Source organism: Paramormyrops kingsleyae, chromosome 6, assembly GCF_048594095.1.
Source record: "Paramormyrops kingsleyae isolate MSU_618 chromosome 6, PKINGS_0.4, whole genome shotgun sequence".
NCBI classification, from domain to species: Eukaryota; Metazoa; Chordata; class Actinopteri; order Osteoglossiformes; family Mormyridae; genus Paramormyrops; species Paramormyrops kingsleyae.
Genome location: NC_132802.1, coordinates 36,446,385 through 36,473,474, shown reverse-complemented (window position 1 = coordinate 36,473,474; position 27,090 = coordinate 36,446,385). Strand labels below are relative to the sequence as shown.

The 27,090-nt window shown below is 41.1% G+C and overlaps 2 protein-coding genes across 6 annotated transcripts in view; both read left to right on the top strand.

Moving 5' to 3' along the window:
- tspy (testis specific protein Y-linked) lies at nt 1-6,851 on the top strand. 4 transcript variants are annotated; one of them, XM_023819343.2, is made up of 10 exons: nt 67-131; nt 398-476; nt 562-1,402; nt 1,709-1,786; nt 1,986-2,097; nt 2,374-2,534; nt 2,671-2,747; nt 2,935-3,068; nt 3,262-3,300; nt 3,874-6,851. In XM_023819343.2, exons 3-10 carry the CDS (start codon nt 629-631, stop codon nt 4,050-4,052), a joined length of 1,554 nt encoding a protein of 517 aa, XP_023675111.2. In that variant the 5' UTR covers nt 67-131; nt 398-476; nt 562-628; the 3' UTR covers nt 4,053-6,851. The 4 variants fall into 4 exon arrangements, with proteins under 4 accessions (XP_023675109.2, XP_023675110.1, XP_023675108.2 ...); XM_023819341.2 differs by having other exon boundaries at nt 1-131; nt 398-1,402; nt 2,938-3,068; XM_023819340.2 differs by having other exon boundaries at nt 2-131; nt 398-1,402.
- sema3gb (sema domain, immunoglobulin domain (Ig), short basic domain, secreted, (semaphorin) 3Gb) overlaps nt 6,174-27,090 on the top strand; it is a 51,896-nt gene continuing 30,979 nt past the window's right edge. For both annotated transcript variants that reach the window (XM_023819339.2, XM_023819338.2), the window contains exon 1: nt 6,174-6,288. The gene's annotated coding sequence lies outside the window, so the exon portion shown is untranslated. The remainder of the gene's footprint in view (nt 6,289-27,090) is intronic.

The window sequence follows — 27,090 nt, the reverse complement described above, 5'->3', positions numbered from 1 at the left end:
GGAAGAATTTTAGGCGCGGTGTAGGGCAGCCAATGGGGTGAACCATTTTTGTCTGCTAAAGCGAAAACGACGCAGAGGGAAATTGAGGGGAATGTAAAGATAAGGGAGCAGAGATGAAACCAAACAGACTTGTAAGAAACTTTCTTTTACTAACATTTGATTTACTTTTATTACAACAAGATAAAATAAAACTGATGCTCCCTTCCATGTGGACGAACTAATTGCCTTGCTTGCGAGCAGGCTAACGTTAGCTAATAAGTCGAAGTAGGCCTCTCAAATTTGCGCTAGGAGGTGTATTAAGACAAAAACGTCAAATAAATATATATGACTGCATCTATTAAGGCTGTTGGTTATCAACAGTGTTTGCATTTTATTTTATTTGTTATTAAATTAATAGAGCGGTGCAATGAGTGAGCCTTTGGACTCAACGAAACAGTCGGAGGCTAAGAAGCGAAGCTCCTCCCTAGAGCCGGGAGGTACATCCCCGCCGAAAAAAGCAGCTAGAATAGATGATGAAGTATTCGGAGATATTGAATCTGATTCTCCGTCTCTTAAAAACAGAAAAAATACAGATAACGCGGGGTTGTGTGAGACGGAGAAACAAGAAACAGAAACCGGGGACCAAAATATGCCGATTGCAAGCTGCATTTCCACGCCCGCCACTTTGGATATCGGGGACGCGCATCCTAGCACCAGCAACACTAGTGGGCTGGGGCAGTGTAGCAGTACCAGTTCTGCGCAGGCGCAAACGTCAGGAGACCAAACCGCAACGACGGAAGCCGGAAGCGGGAGCACCCATCTTAAAGGGCCCGAACCATCTTTTCCGCCAGAACAGTCTGACTGGGCAGCGATGGCAGCTGCTGAAGCACTCGCTAGCTTAACAAGAGGAGGCGAAGACCAGGATGTAAAAGATGCCGTCCATTCCTCTAAACAAGTTGAATTCAAAAGGAAACATGCTAAAAAGACTGTAAAACAAGACGACAGTCCCACACCAGGAAAGGGCCAACAGACTCGAGCCGCAGCTGACAGTTCTACTTCATCCCCAGAAAATCGCATTAAGGATTGCTGTGATGGGTCCAGAGTAGAAACGTTGCAGGGAGATGAGGAGGAAGATGAAGGTGACAATTTCCTTTCTGGTACCACCTCCACCCCCAGCTCATCTCACTCTGACGATGACAATGGTGATGATGTTGAATGCTCCATTGTGGATGTGAAGATGGCTCCCGAGACACGTCAGTCAGTGGCCCTGCTGGCACAGGTGCAGATAAGACTGGAGGCGCTGGAGAAGAAGGCTGCTCGTATGCATCAGCACCTGGAGCTTAAAATTAGTCAGCAGCGCAGGCCACACCTGGACCAACGCAGCACCATCATCCAGACGATCCCTGGCTTTTGGGTCACTGCAGTATCCACACTTAATTCTATTCACTGGCACCACTTATTTGGCATAATTTTGACTTCACCTGACCCCCCGGAACACTAATATTATGACAGATGAAATACAGTGTAAAATTACACCCACAATCCCTAATGTATTAACTAGCCTGTTGTACTGTAAACAGTGATTTAACCTAATCTTCAGTCATGTTTAACATAGAAATACCTATTCAATAACACCACACAGTAGGTTTATAAACAGACTTGAAAATCTTTTGCTTCAGAATGTTGCTTTCGTTCCTTTTAACCATTTTCTTGACCAAAAGCACCTCAGTTTCTGAATCACCCCCAGCTCTCTGCATACATTGATGAGAATGATGAAGATGCTCTTAGCTACATGACCAATCTAGAGGTAAACATTTTATTTGTAAAACATTTTGAATTCCTTTAATAAATAAATAATAAAAGAAAAAATATATATATAATGTCAATATGGAATTAATGTATGCTTAATTGATTGAGTTTATCATTCATTTAAATACATGTGTGTATATATACACATATATATGTAGTATTTTTGATACTTCTAATTCATAAATATCTTTCTCTAGGTGGACTTTTTCAAGAGCAATAAATTTGGCTATCGGATTACGTTTCAATTTAGCAGAAATAACTTCTTCCAGAACAGCATTATTATCAAAGAGTTTCACCATGATATGAGGGGTAAGTAAAATAAAACCAAATGCCATGTGTGTTAGATGTTTTATTTTGCTTAGAAAAAATGTAAGGTTTATAATTTAATGTCATATGCACCTGGCGTTAATGTTTTCCCGAAGTCCACGGATGTATTGTGCTTTCTTCGTTGAATATTGGCCTTTGTTTTTAGGTTATGCAGTCTGTTCTCAAGCCCTGTCCTGCTTTGCTGTTGTTGCCTCTCTCTTCTTTAAGAGCTTAGGTGGCAAACCGCTTTAATTTTTTTCCATCTTTATCCTTTCTCAGGGAGCGTGTTCTCCTTCTCTAACCCAATCCTCTGGCACCGGGGGCAGAACCTGACATCCCAGCAGCATATAATGAAGGAGCCGGGTTCTGGGAGATTGTACCAAAGCTTCTTCTGTTGGTTCAGTGACCATAATAATCCAGCCAGGGATGAAATTGCAGTGGTAAAACCCTCCCGCCCGCTCACCATCAGCCGAGACGCTGTGCCGTAATGGCCTCCTTTGCTTCACCTCATCAAATGTCTTGCTGATTGTCTGTCATTTCAACTGGTCTCCTCCTCTATCATTGCATGTGATGTAGATTCTGAAGGATGACCTATACAGAAACCCTCTGCGGTATTATTTAACTCCACTGTGGGAGCCAAGGCAGAATGGCAGGTAATCACACTGTCGCTTTAAAAATGTGTGTTTGACGTTCCTTTGGATGTTTTCAGTATCAGCTCACTTTTAGTTGGTTCAATAAAACACCGTTTCAATGTCCTTTGTGAGGTTTAATGAAAAGGATTATTTTCAGATTTTTGGTATGATTACACGTAGTTACCTGACATAATGTTGCTCTGTGCAGCAGTGGCCATCAAACAGCTGATAACAACAGTGGAAATGAGTGTGTGGTGATCTCAGATTCTGATGAGGAAGAAGGGGAAGGTGGGCCGGAAGTCAACAGAGATGAGGATGAGGAGGAAGAGGAACAGGATACAGGTGAGGATGTGTGCTCACCAGGTGAGGATGTGTTCTCACCAGTTTTTTTTTTTTTTTTTTAAAAACGTATACCGCATTGGCCCTAAACATAGAGTGGAAAAAATTAATTGTTTTAAAAATAGGACCAGTGGTGGCAAAATGCTTTGATTGCAATAATCTTGAATCTAGGTAAATAGAACTATCTCTTTGTCAGGTGAAAGCTCAGAGGAGGAGGAGGAAGTGGTGATTGACAGTAAGTGTGTTGGAAGAGAGAAAAATGTATGAACAGTAGGGGTGTAACAGTTCATGGATTGTAATCGATATATCGATTGTTAAGGCCACGATACGATTTAATCAACTCAGCAAATATCGATTCATCTTTTTACACTATGATGATATGCCAAAACACTGCCGAATTTAAGTACAGAAACCAATAATTACAGTGCATTTTATGTAGTTTAGTACACCTGTTCCTGTGTTTAGTAAGCTATACATATCCAGAAATAGTTTTCTGTTGTTGAAGTACAAATACTAGGCAGAATGTTTCCTGTGCAGACTTTTTTGTTTTTGAAACATTTATCGTTGTCTTCTTGAATTCAAATAAATTCCAGTAAAATCAGCTTATGTTTCACGGTATTGAAAATATTGATCATGTATTACTGAATCGTGTCATATCGCAGTAACATTTGAAATATCGCTATATGTCAAATTGCTACCCTAAATACAGCTCTAGTGAACAGATTGATACACAAAGTGAGAATTTCCCTGATACCCTGGGGGGGGTCAGTGAGACAGACTTCTTTCGTGTCCCATGTGTTTCTCTCAGGCTCCGGAGACAGTGAGGATGGGGAGCAGGGTGAAGAGGAGTCCTCTGACAGAGACAAGGTGGATGATGAGGACCTGGATGTAGAAGATCTGGATGAATCACAAGAATCTGAAAGCCAGGAAGCCAAAGAGGAAGAGGAGGACATTGAGGTGGGCAGGGAGGATGACGGCATAGAATGAAGCTTCTCAAGAATACCTTCATCCATGTAATTTTGGACTGCTTTCTGGATCAGGGTAAAATAGATGTGATGCCCTCTTCTTCTTCCTAACTTCTATATTTTCTTGCTTGCGCTTTGTTTGTACTCAAAATTCAAATGTCTTATACAGGGAAATTTTATATCTGGCTGTAACATCCTAGAAATATGTTTCTGCTGTAAATGGATGTTTCTAAAATGTAAGAGGCTAAATGTTCTGTCTCCTAGTCACACCAGACATGAGCACAACAACTGACAACAGCTTAAGATTCCATTTCTTTTCTTTGTATGTGTGTTCCATGACCATAACAAACTAATGTGAACAGTAAGTCTTGACTGTGCTCTGGCTAATGTCAGGCAGCTCCCCCTAGTGGACACCTTTAGGAATGGCTTGGTTGTGATCACACTTGAAGGATTCTCCCTGTGTTAATTCATGACAAAAGTACATCATGCAGCATCCACTCTCTGTTAAAAGGATGGTTTACGTGGTTATGATTTGAAACTAATCGTGTTACCAACACAATACCAACACATTGGACTGTGTGTAGAGTACTTTGTCACATAGGGTTATTTTCAGATTTTTGGTATGATTACATGTAGTTAGGACGACGTCAGTAAGCATCGTGTTTTTTCTGTATCAGTTTCACACCATGACAATAGAAACTGATGCACAATTGTTCAAATCAAAAATAATTTGGCAATGATATCCAATTTACATTAGGACAGAGTTGCCACCGTATTCTTGTCCTACCACAGCAATTGTGTGATTAATTTTAAAAAGGAAACTAATGCCATTTCAGTGTAGTGTAGTATCTGCATAAAAACAAGCATATTGTAACTGGATCAACATGATCTTACAATATTCATTTAACTCAGACATTCTACTGAAATAGAGACACTTCAAAATTGATATTTGACATTCATCACTGTACAGTTAAAATATGAAGAGCACTAAATGCAAGCATTTGTTAAAAACCAATCTCTCTGAACTATGGAATGTTGTTGCTTACTAGGGGTAATTTTGTATTAATTATAAAACCTAGAGACTTCAACTGCACTTGGTTCTGAGTAAAAATATGTTCTCAGGGATATCATATTAATGATTATAAATATATTTTTCCCCTGAACCGGATTTGTCTTTGTACAGTAACGCAGCATGTAGATTGTACTGCCTTTTGCCTGGATCTGTGTCTCAACAGTAAGTCAATGTAAAGTTTTCATTTCAAAGTTTGTAACTGTTTTTCTTAAATACGCCACGGACTCTCAAAATGTCTATCGCACAAACTGCCGCTTTAGATGCTCCCTTTTTATTAGGGCCTACTAGATCTGTCTGTTTGTGAAATCTAGAAAGCATACATTTTATTTGCTTGAAGCAAGTTAGTATAGGTTAATGTATGTGGGATTTGTATATACACCCAGAACATCTTTTTTTCAGTTATTGATTATTTACTTAAGTCCTTGTAAGTCATTGGTCATTCTATCTGCTCAGGAGTTCAGCTTTATTTAGATGTTTAATGTTTACTTTTGCTTATAAAATGATGGTCTTTTAATAAGTGGAGAATAAAAACCAAACTCCAAGTGTAGATTATATTATTTTTGATTTTTTTCCACGCTGTACATTGTACAGTTTGATTCAGGATTGTCAAACTTGAAATGGATCAGAGAATTTTTTTTAATGGGATGTAAATATCCGCTGCATTTATATAACGTAACATACTTATTGGTAAATTTACATTTTAGAGCCTTTTTTGTTTTGCAAAGATCCGTACGTAACCTGGTAGCATTATTTAAACCTCTCAAGTTGTGTATGCGGCTTAGGTTGTCAAACAAATGATCAAATCAAATTCAGGTGAGTTGATTTGTCTGTTTTTCTTGACTATTGAGTGCTCTGAACTTTACTGGCAAAAATATTTTTTCTGTTACTAACGTGCTTAGGAATAATTGCTTTCTTGCCTGATCTGCTGTGTCTTGGAGGTGTGGTTCTGAATGTCAGCCACTAATCTGGACTTTCTGTTAACTGATGTCCACCTACATTTAGAGTGTAGGTCTAAACAACCTGAAAATATCCACTGTTATTTAAAAATATGCCCTGCATTGGCTCAGTGTGCCGTTGAGATCTAGCATGAGCATTTCATAAAGACATTGGGTGTCCATCTTTGTGTGGAAGCCACATTACAGACTGCTGTTATAGGAAGGGCACATGAAGAATTTATCCACAACAGGTAATAATGTGTAATTTGGGTTCTGTTTCCCATGGTTGGTTGGTTTTTTTTTTGGTCGTTTATTTTGATTGCTCTGTCGGAAATTCTGCATCTGGTTTAGAACATTTCTACAATGTTAAGTAATTAGAGAATGCAGTGGAAATGTGAAATAAAACTTAGAAAATAGGAAATTCTGGTCTCATGGCCCAGAAGCATTGTAGATCATGCTGTAATGATTAATATTATGAAACGCAAGGTGTCTGACGTTAGATTTCCTCACGTTATTTTACTAGTCTCACTATAGGTAGTCAGATTGAATCTTTTCAAGCTTTTCAAACAAATGGTTTGTAAATATTCTTTAAAGGGTTTAAGCTTTGTAAACATTGCTCTGAGGAAAATGATTTGGAATTGGAAAATATAAAAAGCTCTATTTTGTGTGCTGAATTTGTTTAGGATTTACAGTTTTATAATTTCGAATATGAAAAAACGTATTGTTCCTGGATTTTTTAAATAAAAACATATTTGGATCATCTGCTGTTTTATCTGCAATGCCGTTGGCTCAATAAAATTAATTTAATACAGTATTTGCTACCAACCCGTGTATTGTCTTTCTAGTCTAATACTGAAATACTAGCCATGTAGAACTTTCTAATTCCGTTTACAGCCAGTCTCGGTGTACTCAATCTGTTAAAAAAAGAAATAGGCAATACAGTTTAAAATAAATCTTGCATTTCGGACTCCGTAGGCTCACTCCACCATGTAATGAAAAGGATTGAAATGACTGAGCTTTTCGGCCGATGTTGCGTTGTGCGTCCAGAAGAGGGGCGTATGACATTGCATGGTGTGTTGAGGCTTTTTCGTGTACGACTTCTGCGCTTAGTCGTGTGTGATATTTATTTAAAGATGTTGTAATTATATTTGCCATTATTTTATTATTGTTTTTTTTTCTTTTGCTGTTTCTACAAATTGTATATATGTTGAAATATAATGCTGGGGTAGTTTTAGTATTTTAACACATTGGAAGGCAAAGTACTTGTGAAGGAAACCAGTGTGAGGTACAACTTTTGTCCCCTCAGACATGCGTATTAAATCTAACGTTGGAGCGGGGGTGCGCGTACAAAACGACTTTTGGAGGCACTCGAGTCCTGATTTCGTTTAGTATGGAAGTCCAGCTGATGTACCCTTTTGAAAGAATGTTATTTAGAACAATGGTTTTATGGCGACGCTCAGTGGTTTTCCTGCTTTTGTGCGGCTATGTCGTCTGGTTTCTCATCAGTCCCCCGCAGCCACTTGTTTTGTCTGCCTCCGCGGGTAACGTGCCCCCATCCCACAGGATCCCGACACACATCGGGTTTATGTCCACTAAACCATTGTGAGTCCCCAGCCCTAAGCGTTTTATTGATCACTGTGAATCGCTCTCAGGGCATTTTCCCACAAACAGTCACAGAAGAAATTTCAAAGGTAAAGTGATTTATTTCTTGGCATTCCCACCTCCTCAATTGGACTGCATTACCTGTTCTAAAGAGACCAGACCCGGCTGTAGTGCGATCGAGGCCCCGTTCGCGGTGTTGATCACAGACACCAAACGTCCCAGGTGAGCAGCTGACGTGTGGAAAGTGCACTGCACGACACACCCTGCAGGAAAAAAGTCATTTATGCACACGTACACTATTCGCCAGTATAACAACGAATGGACTGCTATATATTTAAAGTGTATTGTGACTGTCTTTGATCGCATTCTGGAGGAGTGCCTCAAACAACATACTTTGTTACACGATGCAAGTGTGAATCGGCACCTCAACAGCTCCTGCTTCTACAACTACAGCTATTAACAATTCGGGTACGCGATTTGCTGAATTTATATGCTTCGTATGTGTATTCGTTTGCTCGAAATACATATTGCATGAAACGTTGTGTGAGTGGTTTAATTCAGGGAACAGCTGATTATTCCTCATTCATTAAAAATTTACATTCGGTGCAAATTTTACTCGCATGCACATTTAAACTATTAATTATTCTCACTAAGTGCTAAATGATTTTTTGCTGGTCGGCTTTTGCCATCTTTGAGAAATAGGCAGAACAACATATACGGTAAATCCAGTTTTAATAATATGTAATAGTGTGGTCTCTGGTATTTTAACCGAGGAAAATATTTATAGTGTTTTTATTTTATCCTCCTTTCAACGATGTGTGGCATAACTGCCAAACTTTCTAGATGTATAAATAGGAAATGCGTCAGGTGTAAAATGTGCACGTGACACCTTGGTAAACGTCGCCTTGTCTCTTGCTAGTTTAATAATGTGCACCTGAATTTGTAGTAGCAAATGCAACCAAATTGAATTATTTCTTAATGTACACATTTGCCAAAAGAAATAATTGTTTTTTAAAAAAACTGATATTGGGGACCCTGGCCAGCGCCTGTTCCGCGCTCTTCTCAGCCGTACAGTAGCTGCATTGCCTGCAGACCAGTGGCAGCACTAAGCAATGATGGACTCACCGTGCTGTTTCCCCTCGGAGGCATGTCCGGGGCTAGGTAACAGCTGGAGGCAGAACTGCCAACCTCGGTTTCTGGAAATGTCTTCAAGGTTCACCCCGTTTGAAATGGAAAACAGGCCTCTCGGGAGTGTAACGATTTTTGACCAGGGACAGGCAACTAGTTCAAGTGCAGTCTTGTTTGTCATGCACATACTTTGCCTGCTGGTAACAAATGTCATACTGTATGAATAATTTTGCAATACAGGTATGTAGCTAGTTATCTTGTTAAATTAATATGTACTTTCCCAATTGCTTTCTTCGAACTGTGTTACTCCATAAAAATTAAAATTAGATTCTTCAAAAATATTGGGGTAGTTTGCAAACCATGTAGACTATGCACAAAGTCATAAACTGGTACATACATGTAAATGCAAGTGCATGTACATGCAGTCTTGTCTCGAATTGAAAATCTCACTCTATCTAGTTGACCAAAGTTGGTAGCCCTGCTAATATAGAGCCAAAAATTAATCTCCAGAAGAGGCACAGCAACATTCATCCACTTTTTTATTTTGGAAGCATGTAAATTGTCTTATGATGTAGTATGATTGGCAGCCTCATCTGTGCAGTACTTTGGCATTGGCATGTTCTGACCTAAATGCATTGCCTTTCAACTGAAATATAGTGATCAAAAATGCACATTCACCTTTAGTAGTTTGGCACTGTGCTATGCTCTCCAAGGTAAATGTACCCTTGGGGAAGGTCAATTATATCACTTATGTTTGCAGTTTTACCTAAATGCATATGCACAATGTTTAACTGTGTTTGACTGCTGATTGCCGCATGTTAAATGCCAGTCTGCAAAAAGGAAATATTAACTTCAGAAATGCATACAGATTTCTGGAGCTAGGCCTATAATGTATCTGCTGTATCGTTTTAATTTTCACTGCCTGTGTGGTTTTTGTAAGTTAGTAGTAGTAGTAGTAGTAGTATGTTAACATTTTTGAATATATTTCACACCAAGGCTAGGTACGTGACATAGGTTCCAAAATTTTGCAGCAGCGAAAAGTGCAGAAGGCTGTTGGGAAAAGAGCCTCAGGGATATGTCTGCATTTTGACAGGCCCAGACAAGGGTACAGCAAGGAGACACTTCTAACAACTGGCTCCTTATTTTTATTTATTTATTTTTTTTATGATGTTTTAAATCATCTTTCACCAAAGTCCTGTCGTCAGATACTCCAGTCTCAAGGCATGCAGTTGTGAGGAACATGTTTTGTTTGCTCCCAGCGTGGCCTGCTTATTATATTTAATTATTGACTTGGAAAATGAAGGCATGAGTTATTGTCTGATTAAGGTTCTGGAGCAGTTTTTCATATTATCGCTCTAAATACCATATTCAGAGTGGGTGTATTTGCTTGTGAATGTATTTGTTTTTGCAGTTTTGTTAAACAGTTTTTTATTTTTTTTAATTTTGGCGGAATTGCTTTCCGGATTTTATTTGCTTTTTTGGTACCTGCTGTGAATCCAGGTTCAGAGTGGGTGACCTCTGTCTTGCATCCCAGAGCTCTTAAAGGGGATTATGGGGTCAAAACACAATCTACACAAGCACTTAACAGCCCGTCCCTTTAAGCTAGGCTTGCATTTGGCGGATAACATGTAAAGGACCACAGAGTCTCCAAATGAAATTTCTGTACCAGATTCAACTATTGTGTCCTGTTATTACTTCTGTCAAACAGCAATTATAACAAAAACAGGACTGTACCCTACTTTTATATTTTCCCACCTGAAGCTTTTTGCACTGCTACTTCTGAGCTGGGTTGCATTGTATGTTGCAGCAAATCCAACTGGTGAAGACCACATAACTGGAAAGCATTTTTTTGACTTCAGATATTTTGCTTTGTTAGCCTGAATTATTACCATTAACTTCATTCTATGGATGGATGGTGGGTGGAAATTGATTCTTTCAGGTTTTTCACTGACAGAATAAAAAGGTTTAAACTAGGGACTGGGGGGGCAGGGAGGTTAGTTAAGTATGTAACTGGGGGGAAACGGAAAGCCCCAAAAAATCATATTATAAGTAGGCACTGTAATAGTCCTACCCTTTGTTGTCTGTATTTAAACGCTAGGAGTATTAGGAATAAAATTCATGATTTAGAGGCTCTTATCTCATCGGACTCTTATGATATTATAGCAATAACTGAAACGTGGTTGAGTGATAAGGATGGACAAGAATATAACATGGATGGTTACACATTGTTCCGTAAAGACCGTATTGGTAAGAAGGGAGGTGGTGTTGCAGTATATGTAAAGGAAAACTTGCAGGCAAGGGAGCTTACTGATATAAGTAAAAGTACGGAAGCTATATGGGTAAAATTAGATGCTACAAACTCAAATAGCCTAATTGTCGGTGTTTGTTACAGAGCACCCAATGTAGCTGCTGAGGAAAGCAGATTGTTATACAGTGATATTAGGATTATGAGCAATAAAAATGATGTGGTAGTTATGGGTGATTTTAATCTACCGGGAATGCAGTGGGACATTGTTGCTGGCTCTTCTGAAAATGAACTTGAGATGGTGGAATTAGTACAGGATTGTTTTTTACTCAGTTTGTTAACACCCCTACCAGGGGAGATGCCATTCTTGATCTTGTTTTGTCTAATAACCAGGACAGGATTGGTATATTAGACATTTTAGAACCACTTGACAGTAGCGATCATAACATGGTTAAATTTGAGGTTAAGTTTAGTGCCCGAAGAGCAAAGTCCAAATCAAAAATATATAATGTTAGGAAGGCTAACTTCAATTGTATGAGATTAAAACTAGAAACTGTGAACTGGATGGAGTTAAATAACAAAACTGTTGAGGAGGCATGGGAATTTTTTAAAAGCACATTATTGCAAGTGCAAGAGGACTTCATACCTGTTTCCAGCAAGAATAAATCTAGGAAATTGCAACCTAGGTGGTTTAATAGGGAAATAAAGTATAAAGTAAGGAGGAAAAGGGCTTTGTTCCAGAAATGGAAAATAACTGATGATGACATAATAAAGCAAGAGTATCTAAATCTACAGGCTGAATTAAAAAATGACATTAGACGAGCTAAAAGGAATGTCGAAAGGAAGATCGCATTGGAAGCTAAGGATGACGTTAAAAGTTTCTTCCAGTATTTTAACTCTAAAAGAGCTCTAAAAGCTGAAATTACTAATCTGCAGGATAGTAAGGGTCTTATAATTGAAAACGACATTGACATAGTAAATGAGTTCAATGATAGTTTTGCACGGGTATTCACTCTTGAGGACACTAGTAACTTACCAGTTCTTATTACTAATCCAACATCGTCTATAACTAATATATATATAACTGAAGCTGATGTTTTGCAAAGCCTAGCTAAGCTCAAAATAAATAAATCACAGGGCCCTGATGGCATCTTACCTATAGTGTTAAAAGAGATGAGGGATATTATTTGCCGACCCTTAACATTACTGTTTCAAAAATCCTTATCTGAAGGTGTGGTACCTTCTGATTGGAAGCATGCCAACATAACGCCCATTTTCAAAAAAGGGGATAGAAGTAATTTGTCAAACTATAGGCCAATCAGTCTAACTTGTATAACTGGTAAAGTTATGGAGGCGATAATCAAAGAGAAAATGGTAGATTACCTGGACTCAAATAACATTTTGAGGGATAGCCAGCATGGATTTAGGAGAGGTAGATCCTGTTTAACAAATCTGTTGGAGTTTTTTGAGGAAGCTACTCAGGAAGTTGATGATAAGAAGGCCTATGATGTCATCTACTTAGATTTCCAGAAGGCTTTTGATGTTGTTCCCCACAAGAGGCTCTCACTTAAACTCAAAGCGACAGGTATTTTAGGAACTGTAGCGACCTGGATTGATAACTGGTTAACGGATAGGAAGCAGCGAGTAGTTATAAGAGGCTCAATGTCACAGTGGGCCTGCGTTCATAGTGGGGTACCGCAGGGTTCAATTTTAGGACCCCTTTTGTTCCTAATTTACATATAGATATAGACACCAATATATACAGTAAACTGGTGAAATTTGCAGATGACACCAAGGTGGGTGGTGTAGCAGATACTGAACTAGCGGCTCAGCAGCTACAGCGGGATCTAAATTTAATTAGTGACTGGGCTGACACCTGGCAGATGAAATTTAACATAGACAAATGTAAGGTACTCCATGTAGGGAGCAGAAATATAAAGTACAGGTATTTTATGAGACTTACTGAAATAAAGGTAGCTGATTATGAGAAAGACCTTGGTGTGTATGTTGATGCTTCCATGTCTCATTCTCGCCAGTGCGGGGAAGCAATAAAAAAGGCCAATAGGATGTTGGGGTATATCTCCAGGTGTGTGGAGTTTAAGTCAAGGGAGGTAATGCTAAGATTATACAATTCCTTGGTGAGACCTCACCTAGAATATTGTGTACAGGTTTGGTCACCATATCTTAAAAAGGACATAGCGGCCTTAGAAAAGGTGCAGCGTAGGGCCACAAGAATGATTCCTGGTCTTAGAGGAATGTCATACGAGGAAAGGTTATTTGAGCTAAATCTGTTCAGCCTCAAGCAAAGGAGACTGAGGGGGGACATGATCCAGGTCTATAAGATTCTAACAGGTTTGGATGCTGTTCAACCGAATAGTTACTTTAGCATTAGTTCAAATACAAGAACTCATGGCCATAGGAGGAAATTAGCGGGAGAACATTTCAAACTGGATTTAAGGAAGCACTTCTTTACACAGCGTGTAGTCAGAGTATGGAATAGTCTTCCTGATAACGTAGTGCAAGCTGAATCCTTGGGTTCCTTTAAATCAGAGCTAGATAAGATTTTAACAACTCTGAGCTATTAGTTAAGTTCTCCCCAAGCGAGCTCGATGGGCCGAATGGCCTCCTCTCGTTTGTATAGTTCTTATAAGGTGGGATATGCATGATATTTAGGAAAGTGAAGTACCTAATATAGGTTAAGTTAAATTATATGATTTAATACTAAATAAGGGACAATCATACATTGACTTTCATGGTATACAAGTCTCATGGCAGAATAATGGGTTAGACTATAGGAATGTTGTGCCTTTTTATTTATATTAAAGATTAATCATAATAATTCCAGATTAAGGTATGTATTGGTTTTCTAATTAAAGGTAGGTAGGTTGGGGAGGGTTTACTTCAGCCACATGGTTGTGGGATATTGCTGATTCTGCTTAGACTCAAACAAGCCTCATCTTCCTTTGCTGCATATAAACGTGTCACTTTGTTTTGATTAGTATTTTCTGGGATTCACATGTTTCTACTGCATAGTATTTTTTTGATTGAAAACGCAAATTATATGCTCCTGCACACAACATTTGACAGAGGGGTTTGTCACTGTAGATCTTTTCACTCTTAAATGAAGGCGTATGTTCTATAAATGACAGTGTTGTGAGTGACTGACATGTTTCAGTGCTGTAACGGAGCATTAGAACATTTTCTGTTAGATGCAGACACTCCAACTTGCTCTTTCTTAAATTTGTGTATGTAAATATGGAACAGATGGCATTCGCAGCCTGAATGCTGTGTATAACAGCCCTGATCCCAAAGTGCCCTGCCATCCAAAAACAGAGCAATGTTGGTCTTTCAGTTGAAGGAATTGATTTGTATGTTTACACGTTTATTTACATGAATCGTTCAGCAGATAGGAAAATGGCAATCCACGTACGGCACCGCGATCCATGCTACCATAGCGAAATGAGGACCACACAAAAATATTTAAACATGGGGAAAAGTAAGTCTTTGATACAGATTGTAAATGTGAGTGTCATTTCAATGTTTATAAAAATGTTTCTGCCTTGGAGGACTGCTAGGTGAATCTGCCAGCAACATTAGAGAAAAGTACAAAAGAAAAACTCAAAGAAGGCAGATCTCAAGCTGGTTTTGATTTCAGGCTTTCTTTGCATGGGGTGACAGTTCGATACAGCCTGTTGTTTTAGTGGGTTTTTTTCAGAACTTTGATGTCCTGATATCTGAGTACAATAGCTTAGGGGGACACAGTTGATTAGCTGTTTGAACCTCACCCTTGTGTTTTTTTTTTTTTAATGACAGACTTCTAAGGAAAAAATAACTAGTTGGGAGAATCAGTCAAATAACTTTGCCGCTTTCATTTGAAGGCCCTGGAGCAATCCAGTAAAATGTAGCAAGCCATCTGGGACGTGGTGACATGGTGGTATGAGGAGAACCCTATAGATCTGAGATTCCTGTGGCCGTTAGAATACAATGGCAGGTAACGCAACCATGGGAGTGATGGAGAATAGGATTATAGACGGTGGCTCCCATTATAGACCAAGGATATGTCATATCGCCCCCCCCGGCTGTCCATAGAGGCAGTGGGGAGTTTTACCTGTTTAGTGTCAGTGTTTCTCCTTCCTAGATGAAAAATTGCTCCAGCATTTATGAAATGAAACTGCAGTACCTTTCCACAAGATACCTGAAAGCATGGCACCAACCTCCTATTTCTTTGTATAGTCTAACACTATATGGACAAAAGTATTGGGACATGTCTCTTAATCATTGAATTCAGGTGTTTCATTCAGAGCCATTGCCATAAATATATAAAATCAAGCAGCTAGCCCTGCAGTCAAGTTTACAAGCATTTGTGAATAAATAGGTCATGTTGAAGAGTTCAGTAAATTCAAACGTGGTAATATTATAGGATGCGAGCTCTACAATCATGTCAAGTCAGTCTGTGAAATTTCTTCCATGCTAGATATTACACAGTCAGCTGTAAGTGGTATTATTGCAAAGTGGAAGAATTTAGGAACAACAGAAACAGACCATGTAAAGTAACAGAACGGGGTCTTCAAGTGCTGAGGAGCAGAGTGCGTAAAAGTTGTCAACACTCTGTTGACTCAATAACTGTGGAGTTCAAAACTTTCTCTGGCATTAACTTCAGCACAACAACTATACGCTGGGAGCTTCATGGAATGGGCTTCCATGGCCGAGCAGCTGCATGCAAGCCTCACATCACCAAGCGCGATGTCAAGCGTCAGATGGAGTGCTGTAAAGCACGCTGCCACTGGACTCTGGAGCAGTGGAACTTGTGGACGGCCTTCCTAGAAGAGTGACAACTGTTAGCTGCAAGAGGGGCGGAGGACCCAATCCATTTTGATGCCTATGGATTTAGAATGGGATGTCAAAAAAGTTCCTGTAGGTGTAATGGTCAGGTGTCCCAATACTTCTGTCCATATAGTGTAGGGACACTTGTTCACACTCATGTGCATAAGGGAACTGTCGGCGTCGCCTTGACACTGATCAAGCGTATTTAACACCCGGGGTCTCTCTGAAAAGCAGTGGCACAAACACAGCAGTGCTAACGGGGTGCGCAGATAGAGAGGAGGAGTCTGAGGGGCGCATATCCGCTGAGAACAGAGAGCACTTCTTATTTCCCACTGTGTGATAGAGCAACTGGCTGCAGATGGGTGGTTCCCATAGTGAAAATTACATAGGGGCTCCTGTGTCCTCCCTCTGGATGCTGCCAGAGGAAATTAAGTCACTGGGCCCGTTACTGGCTCGTTAACGGCGTCGCACCCTTTTGGTTTTCAGTGTCGCTGTTCGTTTGCAGCAGGAGAATAAAGGTGAATCACGTCGGAATACAACGTGAATAAGAAAGGTCGCAGCGCAGAGTTTACATGGAGTCATTGAAAACTGAGTTTGAAGAATAGAAATGCAGGGAGTAGCATATGGGCTGTGCTACATGCCATTTTTTTCTAGTTGTGAGACATGGTCGTATTCAACATTTTTGTAAATCTGACCTTTTGTGACTGATTCCTTTGAATTGGCTATGAAGTCTTTAGTTTGGCTACAGCTAATAGTCACAGTTCACCTATTAGCCAGAGGACATCCTACTCAGCACCTGCCTGCTCTGTGCAAAGCACTGAATCTCCCCTGGTGCTTTAAACATGTCAGTAGGTTTCTGCAGTAGATTAGTGGTAATTAGTTTTAACTACACAAAGCAGAAAATAATTGATACCTGTAAGCAGTTGCCAGTGAGAGTGTTGTGCAATAGATGCTACATATTGCATATATGAGAGCTCAGGTAACTTTGTCTGACTGTCTTTGCCTGCTGTTTTAAAGATTACACAGTGGCTGAAATCTTACCAGGTGCTAGAGTCTTTCTCTGACACAGGATGCCTTCTGTAGACACACATGCCTGGCTTAAGGGCTCAAACATCCCTGATTGGAGAACACTTAGAATGCAAAAGCAGCTTTTTCATGCGTGCAGAATGAAAAAAAGAACAATGTAAACAAATGAAATGTTATTTAAATTCTGAAGTAGTACACATATAGTAAGTGTCACTGTCAATTAAATATAATCATTGTTACTGCTTTGGTTTTTCCAGAGCTCCACCTACGGAGAGATTACGCAGTTTTACAACATCCACAACGCCATCTGTATTTTTCCAGCTGCATGCTTTTGGTGGTGAGCTGCCAGAAAACGCTGCAGGGTGTAAGATCACCTTGGTGAGCTGGCTGTCACCACAGATTGTGTTAGCATTCACATAATCTGCCCCAAGATTCAACTAGATATAAATCTATACCGGTGATGTATTATTTATTCTGAAATAAGCAAACAAAAAAATAAAGTCAGTTTTCATACATCTCACATTTTGAATAATGTGAATTGAAAAAGTTAGTATGGAAGAGGGTTACTCTCTGCTGTTTGTATACTGTACCACAGTGCTGTATTCTGGCTTATTCTTTTGTCAATTCCCCTACTCAGGAATTCTCTAAAATTAGTTAGCCAGAGTAGGTCCATTTATCATTATTAGCAGTTTAAGGAATGTCCGGACAATCCAGTCAGTTCAAGGAAATGTACAAATTTTGGGTGTTTTAAAAGTAGGAACATTTCCCAAAGCCAAGATTGAGTTGGTATGCCCAAGTTCCCTAAAGAACAAATTAAACCTCTGATTTTTTCAGTCCCATATGAGCCACTGAAATTATTTCTTCTGACAGCTAAGATTGCAGAGATGCATTGTCTAATTATAACCTTGTGGGGTGGAAAATTCCCTGGATTCACTTTTTTTCTCTCTGTCAGTGTGTCCTTGGGTAGAATAACTCCAACTGCAACATTATTTTGTTCCTGTAAAAGAATATATGAATTCAGTCAGAGAAACTCTTTCTAATACATTTCTGAATAGCCCTGCAGTTTGGCACATCATGCATAAGAGTCAGCTGTACACCAGCTATTGTTGAAGTTGTGCCACTCACCTGCATAATGTAAGGGTTAGGGCCACAGAGGGTCTTCCAGTCCTTTCTAAAGAGGTCATTCCTGCACATGCACTCTCCAGCCAAATCTCCTACCTTAACCCAACAAAGCTTTATTTGATCAAGCTGCTAAAGCAGATTAGGCAGAAGCAAAGCAATACCATTTTTTACTTTGTCTTATTTAATCTGTCCTTTTCCTCAGTCAGAGCAGCCGATGCCTGAGTCTGCATTGTGTGAATACTGTGATCTGTGAACACTGGGAGTTTCCGCTGAATGATCGCCGCACTCTGACAGCACTGTCTTCAAAAACCATTTAAATTGTTTTCTTAACATAATTTAAGAATCGTCATCCATCCAGCCATTTGCTATAACCAGTTATGTAGTACAAAGTGACAGAGAGCCTGGAGGCTATCCCAGGAAACACAGGGCAGAAGGCAGGGGGGGGGCAGCCCATCGCAGGGCACGAGGCAGGGGACACCCTGGACGGGACGCCAGCCCATCGCAGGGCACGAGGCAGGGGACACCCTGGACGGGACGCCAGCCCATCGCAGGGCACGAGGCAGGGGACACGCTGGACGGGACGCCAGCCCATCGCAGGGCACGAGGCAGGGGACACGCTGGACGGGATGCCAGCCCATCGCAGGGCACGAGGCAGGGGACACCCTGGACGGGATGCCAGCCCATCGCAGGGCACGAGGCAGGGGACACCCTGGACGGGATGCCAGCCCATCGCAGGGCACGAGGCAGGGGACACGCTGGACGGGATGCCAGCCCATCGCAGGGCACGAGGCAGGGGACACGCTGGACGGGATGCCAGCCCATCGCAGGGCACGAGGCAGGGGACACCCTGGACGGGATGCCAGCCCATCGCAGGGCACGAGGCAGGGGACACGCTGGACGGGATGCCAGCCCATCGCAGGGCACGAGGCAGGGGACACGCTGGACGGGATGCCAGCCCATCGCAGGGCACGAGGCAGGGGACACGCTGGACGGGATGCCAGCCCATCGCAGTGCACGAGGCAGGGGACACCCTGGACGGGATGCCAGCCCATCGCAGGGCACGAGGCAGGGGACACGCTGGACGGGATGCCAGCCCATCGCAGGATCACACAGCATGAGCACTTGAAGGACACCAGTTCACACAATTGCGGGAAGAAATCGGATGTCAGAACTGATCAAATTTAAATTGTTTTGGGATAAATGTTTTGCGCCTTTTCTGTTTGAGGTCAGCATATAGAAAAGCTGAGCTTAGGAATAAGACTCTTTATTTGAATAAGTTATTCTGCATGAGGGCAGCTTCCAGCCCGGGGTTTTATTGGAAGCTGCAGCTGCCAGCGCTCTGCTCTTCCTGCTCACGCCTCCATGCCCTCAGCGAGGAGCCCAGGCTGCTCTGACCCACAGCAGCCCCCGGTAGTGCGGAGGGTGTGAAGTCACAGGTTTGGGGGGGGGGGGGGGGCGGTGTCCACACGCAAAGGTGGATCCTCCTCTGCTGCCGGCACTTGTTTTCTTTTTCCTTCCGATATGCGGAAACTGCTCATTTCCTTGGAAAGGAAATCCAGCCTGGCACGGCCCTAAGCCTCCGTCCCTGAGTCACGATCGGTCCAAGTAGGTATCCGGTCACACCACCTACACTACATACATGTTTTAGTGCTGTTTGCCCTGATAGTCCGATTCACTATGTAGTGCAGTATCTTTGTAATGGAGACAGGCGGAAAAGATGCTCGGTACTGAAGTGTGGAAAGATGAATCTGGCAGGGGGTGCTGTAAGTCATTCTGTGGGGGCAAACGGGGGGCCTGCAGCTTTATAATCGTGAGAGTTTAAGCTCTGGTCTTCATGTTTTTATTTTGTTATCTTTCAGAGATTGGATTGGAGGGGCTTTTGATTGGTCATAGCCCTAAGCATATTAAATCAACTTTAGTGAATTATAAGGATACACTGGGGTGTTTGCCCCGAGGCTTCTGTGCAGTATCATAAAATAAGGATATTTTTCAAGTCATGTCCTGGGGATGTTCTTTTAGTACTTTCTCTTAAAGGGAATAGAGAGGGCCCCCCCTTTCAGTGGATTTCCCCAAGAGGCAGAAAAGCTGTGATGTGTTAAAAGGTCCAAAGGGGGCTTTTGTTTCATATCGAAGACTCAACTCTCTTATGTTAACTGTAAGTGCGGCGCATATGTGTGTATCATGTGAAATATGCTCTCTGTTCTGTTTTAAGCTGTTTTTTTTTTAATAGTCCACTGATTGGTTTCTGCTCTGTCACTTACTATTGTCATAATAGCCAGTAGGGAGGATGAGGGCATGTATGACAGAGAAATGCCAGATGTTATGAGAAACAGTGGAGCAAACTATAAGCAGTTCAACCTTGTGAGCTTTTGTTAGAGCTTATTTTTCTGCAAAAATTCCTGATGATTTCTGGTTTTGGAGGGATGTGTTTCATATCCTGGTTTTTGTTTTTTTCCTTGAAATAAGCCCATATGTTCTGCACAGGGTCAGTCCCTCGAGCTGCCAAATGTGAGTGGGCAGAAAGTAAATCCTTTGCCTTTTCCTCCTGAGATCTGCCTGCATGGCGCACAGCAATCCGAATAAAGAGATGAAGTTATTAATACAATAGCTACAATAACTTTATTACAGAAAAACGGTAGTGAAGCTTTAGATAAGTGGCAGCTATTTATAGACAATGTAGAAAGGAAGGATCTACGAAGTTCTCATAGCTTGATAAATGAGTGTGTTGAACACAATGACTGCTACTCAAGGGCTTTACAGTATGCAAGTGGAAGGTACCTTTGATGACGCACATGGATGTTATAAAACACAGCAGGGCCAGGGTGTGGTGGTGGGGGGGGGGACAGGGACTCTAGAGGGGGTCATCGAGGGACTGTGTGCATGAGAAAGCTGACAGCCTCCTGGTATATGCAACGCATGAATCATTTCCTCTAGTGGGATTCTGGAGATCTCCCACAGTACTGTGTGTTACAGGGGAGTCTGCACCCCCAGAGGACCTGCATTGTCAGAGACATCCTTTCAGTCCAGTGTTGCCCAGAAACGTGCCTTTCTTCATGGCACTGAAGAAGGGCCCCTTCTCCAGTAAACAACAGCGTCAATGTATGCTGCTGCTCGCTAAATAAAACATCTAGGGCTAATCTTAGTGACCCCGTCACAGACCCCTCTGTGAGAACCGCACCCCTCTCCAGCAGATTCCACCCCACAGATAAAAATCCCCGTTACTCGCAGATTAAGGATGCAGCACGGTTTCGGTTAGCATGCGCCGTGGGATGCGCCTGCTGAAAGGTTGCGCGGCTCCCGCGGCACCAGCGGCCTGGCTGGGCGCTCAGCTTGAAAGCATCCGTGGCTCTTCCTTTGTGTGGTGACCTTCCCACAAAAGCCGGCTCAGAGAGCGGGGATGTTTGGGGAGCACGCAGGCAGGTCGAGTCAGTCCTGACGTGGGGGCTCACTCCAGCCCACTCCACCCGGTTGCTCCGGCCCTCTTGTTGTGAGCCAGGACTCCCGGCTGCCAGGAATCCCAAGAATTCAAGGGCATTTTTTCCCTATTCTGTCGCAGGGCTGCTGAACACAGTGACAGCAACTTCCCCCTATATCCAAGGGTCACCCCCCAATAATCAGTGCCCAGCACTCAACAAAAACAAGCTAATCATGCTTCTTTTGTGTTCTACCTCCCAGTAAACAGTGCGCCATTGTATGTTCAGTCTGAAGTGAAGCATGCCTCTCTCTCTTCAGCACCGCTTTCTACTTCCTTTCAACCAAGCAAAAACCCGTCCCTGCGCTGGCTCATCCCATACAGTCTCACACTGATGGCACATTATCTTGCCACAGGAGCACTTCAATTGTTTACTCTTTTTTATTGGTCTTTTGCTACTTCACAGTTATCTCACCTTTTCCTGTTTCTATTAATGTTCAGTCTACAAAATTTATTTGTTTATTTTTGTGTTGAAGACTGGAAAAAATACAATTGGCATAAAGACAAGTTGGTGGTCTGGAATGTACACGATGAGGCCAGTAAAAATTGGGCATTGGGATCTCTATTTGGTCTTAACGCTCATTCCTCATTTTGTTTATCTGTGAATAAAAAGTCAACATGTTCACCAGCAAATGAAAGCGACATGGCTATTTGGCTGAGTGTCTTGTCCCTGTGGGTACATTTCCCTTCCACCCGCACAGTTACACTAATTTGGGAAGCACAGCAAGCTTTTGGCCTCAGAATCAGTCCCTGTTACCAAATAACAAATCATGCCTAAGCTACTGTAAAAACTAATTATATCCTGAGATACCCCCCAAATGAAACAGAAGCCTTTGAAGCAAACTGATTTAGAGGTACGTGAATTGTACCGTGGGGATACATGTCGGCTGTGTATGGGTCCATTTTCTTTACTTGTATAATAAAAAATTAAAACGTCACTTAAAGTAAAAATAAAAAAAAGTACTGACAGAAACGATTTTAACTTTGTTAAAAAAAAATCGAATCAATCATCCCTTTAGCGAGTTTACTTGCTGAAATATTTATTGCTGCGGCATAAAATGAGTGAAATCCAGCATATTCCAAACATTACATTTACTGGCGTTCTGCGGCTGTTGATGGGCAGTTTGAGAGGAGCGGCGGGCATTCCTGGCTGTCGGCGTCGAGCGAGTTAACCGCGTTTAGGCTGGCTTGCTTAACAGACTGGGGGAGAATAGAAGAGGTAATAGGGCTGGGGGGCGGGGGGGAAGGTGTGGAGGGTAATACGGCTGGGGGAGTGTGGCGGTCTCAGGCGTACGGCGCTCCGCACCTGCCAGCACCTCACTGCGGACATTTGCGCGATGTAGAAACTTTGCCATAAATACGGATTCGTTTTTACCTCGTTTGGGTTTTAAGAAGGTTTCTGTTAGTGGGTGGTACATAAAACAAGAAAAACTACTTAGAAAAGTATTTTTCTAAAGTTTTTAAACGGTAGCCCATTTCTGATCAGTATATATTTTTCCGATAATAAAGTTGTGATTGGACAAGTTCAGGCTGAGCTGGCAGTGAGCTTTATTCTTGGTACCGAGAACAGGCGAGTTCACGCAGCCCTTAGTTCCAGTTTGAGGACTGTACCGTCATTAAGCCGCAGCTTTACCTGCCACGGCTCACAAGTCCTTCGCCTGCAACATCCGGACGGCAAAACAGCAAGGTATGCCGCAGTATTTATTCAATTTTTTCTAATTAACAGAAATGCATGCATTGTAGCTCCTTTTTTACTTTAAAATACTTGCCGAAATTATTATACGAAGTACATTTAGTGTTACGGTAATGTACACCAGTCGAAAAACTGGTGAGCAGGAATAGCGGAGTAACAGTTCGCTTAGGCTCCGAACCGTGATGTTTGACAGCGAACTCTCTGGTACCGCTGCATATATTTCTGCCCTTGTTCTTACAGTCTTATATTTCCATAGACATATATTGACTTTAACAGCCACATTGTTATTGTTGCTCATACTTTTTCGCTTTGTGTTGCGTTGACGGAAAGTTATCTGTCCATCAGTGTTCGCCTTTCCCCTTTGCACGCATACTTCAAAACCAGAATTTTGTCTAGCAGTGTCACAGAGAAGCGCACCCTTCGGATTAGTAAGTAAAGGATTTCTAATGCATACACTTTCAGTAGATTGATTAATAATTCGTACTTCTTTATGCTGCTAACCCTATCTTTTGTGTTTGTAAGTTAAAGCCGCAACAGTTTTAATGTTTTTTTTTTTTTTACTATGGTCCTGTTAAATAAATGTTTACTTTTTTGATTTATGATTTTATGAACCTTACATCTTTATTTTTGTTGGTGTATATATGAGGCGTGTCATTTCTATTTCATAATTAATAGTCCTATTTTTGTTCTTGCCAATCTTTGAGGCAACGTTTAAGTTAAAAAAGAAAAAAAATACGCAAAAGTCTTGTTTGAAATAGATTTTGTTGCCGAATGGTTACTGTGAATTTGTGATCATCTGTGAAAATGAGTAAACTTTCCAAGACATGTCTCACAATTAAAGATTAAATTAAAATCACATTTTATTTGATTTGATCACTTAATAAGAGTGAGAGCGTAGACCTTGGTTGAACACTTGATAATACAAAGAGAATATCTTGATGGATTTTTAGGTAAAATAATAATGATGTGTGCAATTTCTTTTTGTCCGAATATATTATTCACGATTATAGAATGAACTTTCAGATGGCAGTCTACCAATAAAATAGAAATCCAAAAGCAAGAGGCCTGTCAAAAAGTTTTTTATATATATTCAAACTGCTCACAGAATATTTCATTATATGTGTTTGTGGCATTCATCCCTCCTGCCTAGCTCACAGCTGGAGAGGGGAGGTGGGTACAGAAAATATTTGTATATTGTAAATGCAGTTTAGCTGATTGTCCCCCTAGGGGGTTCAGTCACTGCAAATGCAAACAATAAATTTGAGTCTCTTGAGAAATTTCATTATAAATCTGTCCTGGCATTCATCGGTCAGCTATGAGCCAACAGCCAATTTGTCTTTAAAGTATTAGGTTGCCTATTGCAAGCACGGGTTGCAAAACTTGGGACATCAGAGTCATAGAAATAACATTGAAATATTACAGCGCCGAGCAGTGAAGCATGTAGGGCAGGCTGGTTAGGGAGGAGGGGTTTGGATTTGTGTGCAGTTCGTGTTGTAATAATGCAGCAGTGTTGCTGGGAACAGCTGCCTTTTAGTCTCCTTGCTGACCTGCTGGATCTGATCTGTGGACAGGTACCTGTGTTCAGATGGTTCAGCCTTTGCCCGAATCCCATGTTCTGTGACCAGCCATGAGATGCCATCACTGGGATTGGTGCATTATGTGTTTAGTGTGATTTTCAATGCACACTTATGTGTACGACACATTCATCATAGTATTGGTTGCATAGTCATTCCAGAACCGATGGTTGAGCTCACATAAGTTTTTGTAATGTGGCTTCTCAGTAACAGCAATGTACTGAAACTGAGATTTAATAGTGAGTTTTGAAGTTTTTGAAGATTATGAGGATTGTTATATGGCTGAGTACATGGCTACCCTGTGAAATGTATTGTAGTTTAATCAATACTTGTGTTGCCTGTATCTATGCAGTGCTTATAGTGAATTTGTCTTAATGCTATTTCTGTTTGAGTCTGATTACTTAGTTCCAGGAACATACTGGTGGATCAGGGGGCAGTACTCATATCCAGCAAGTCGTTCCATGTCAAAGGGATGTGTTTCCATTGGCAGGTTTAGGTTATGAAATTGTGAAGATTTTGATCCTATTCCATATCAGGAACCACTGAGGTCATAGATCACCTGTAGTCTGGTTATTTTGATTGGTTAAGCATTGTGTCAGATGTGAAAGATGCCACCTCGCATTCTATGCTTTCTGGAACAATCTCTAGGTCATTTCAACCAGTGTATACTGTATGTGAATGCATACCAGCTTAGCATTCAGCTTGTGAAACTCTCTTTTAAGGGCAGGAATATTGTGGCTCTTCATATTCTATGACAAAACCTTTAAATAATATTTAATCTTTTCCCTCAGTTCTCTCACTATAACTGTCTTTTCCGAGGAGGGTGTATCACCTTACAGTTGCAGTTACTTCAACTTCTTAACAATTAAGGCATAATTGTTTTTTTATACTGTTTTGACTATTTCAGTTCAAAAGTTTAATTCCTTTTTGGGGAAATGAATTACCAGATTTAACAACCATGCTTTTAAAATACAGTTTTCTCCTGAATGTTAGAACATCAGCTTTTGGAACTTCAAAATCCTCCTGTCTCTGAATATACCCAGGGCTGTCAACTGTCACGCATCTGGTGTGACACTCACGCGTTCAGACTCTCACGGTCACGGAAGAAACCTTACAGCAAATCTGTATCATTAATTATAAACCTAAAATTAGCTACATTTAAAGCGTTGGGGTAGTTGGCAAACCATACTGAATATTTACAAGGTAATAAAACTGTTACATGCATGTAAATGAGCATGCGGACTCTCATGCCTGCCAGCTGACCAAAGTTGGCAACCCTGTATACCGCAGTGATATAGCTAATGTCATACAGTACATTCGAACGTTCTCTTATCAGTGTGCAGGAATGAGGAGCGCCGATGGGGTTCTGGGATATAGGAGCCCTGGGGACAGACATACAACTATGGCTTCATTTAAAAATGTCATATTGAAATAAGTTGTACCATCCTTTAGGAACCTAATTTTCTAACCTGTCTCGTTTGAATCCCGGCTGCTTTTTTGAGTGAGATCTCCGGTGCCTTTGTGATCAGAGGGAGCCGTTTGTCACAGTCAGAAAAACTGCTTAAGTTTTGTCACATCTGCTGATGAAATCCTCGGTGGAAGGAAGGGGAAGAAACACAAAAACATGAAAAGAAAACTTTTATCTATCGTAACACCTCGCAACATCTCTGTAGGTCTAGTGTGCTGTTAAACACTTTGCCTTTCTTTTGAAAGTGTATCTTATTTATAAACCTCATTTTCACCATCTTCAGAGATTTTCTGATCTCGTGCAGTCCTCTCTGCGCCTGTTTTTGAAGGGTTAGAAATTAAATCAAATTTTTAACACACGAAGGACTGGATAGTTTTTTGGTAGATAAATATAGAAGTGACCATGTGTTCTTTGTATCACTTATTATTATTATTTATTATTATTTTTATTATTTTGTGTTAGTAGCACCAGTTGTTTTAGGAGGCCTGCTTACTGGCTCCAGGTATTTTACAGCTGCATTCATCATTTTATTTTAAAATTAAAATACAGTTCTGGTGAAAATCTGGCAGACTAATAAAATCACAGACAAGAAGTTGTCTTTCAAATAATGACTTGTATTTTTCATAGTGTCTTGATCTCATTGTCAGATAATGATTATTAAGCATTTTGTGTTTTCTGGAAGTTGCCAGGCAGCTCTTTACTGAACCTACAACTTGCCCTCCTGAGGCTGTTGCTATGGCAGCCCAAGGGAGGTGACAGAGGTCAAATGGGAGTCGAATGGGGCTCAAGCAGAGCGGAAACTGGCCTGGGTGCTGATCATTCAGTGCCATTGCTTTAAACCTAGAGCTTTACTTATAGAAGTGTTTGTTTGTTTATTAACTTCTCATACATTGTTCCGC

What these genes read in the sequence shown, in the direction of transcription:
- tspy (XM_023819340.2), top strand. An exon ending in GTTTCACCATGATATGAGGG is followed by an intron (nt 2,098 to 2,373) that starts GTAAGTAAAATA and finishes ATCCTTTCTCAG; the next exon opens with GGAGCGTGTTCTCCTTCTCT. An exon ending in GGAAGAGGAACAGGATACAG is followed by an intron (nt 3,069 to 3,261) that starts GTGAGGATGTGT and finishes TCTCTTTGTCAG; the next exon opens with GTGAAAGCTCAGAGGAGGAG.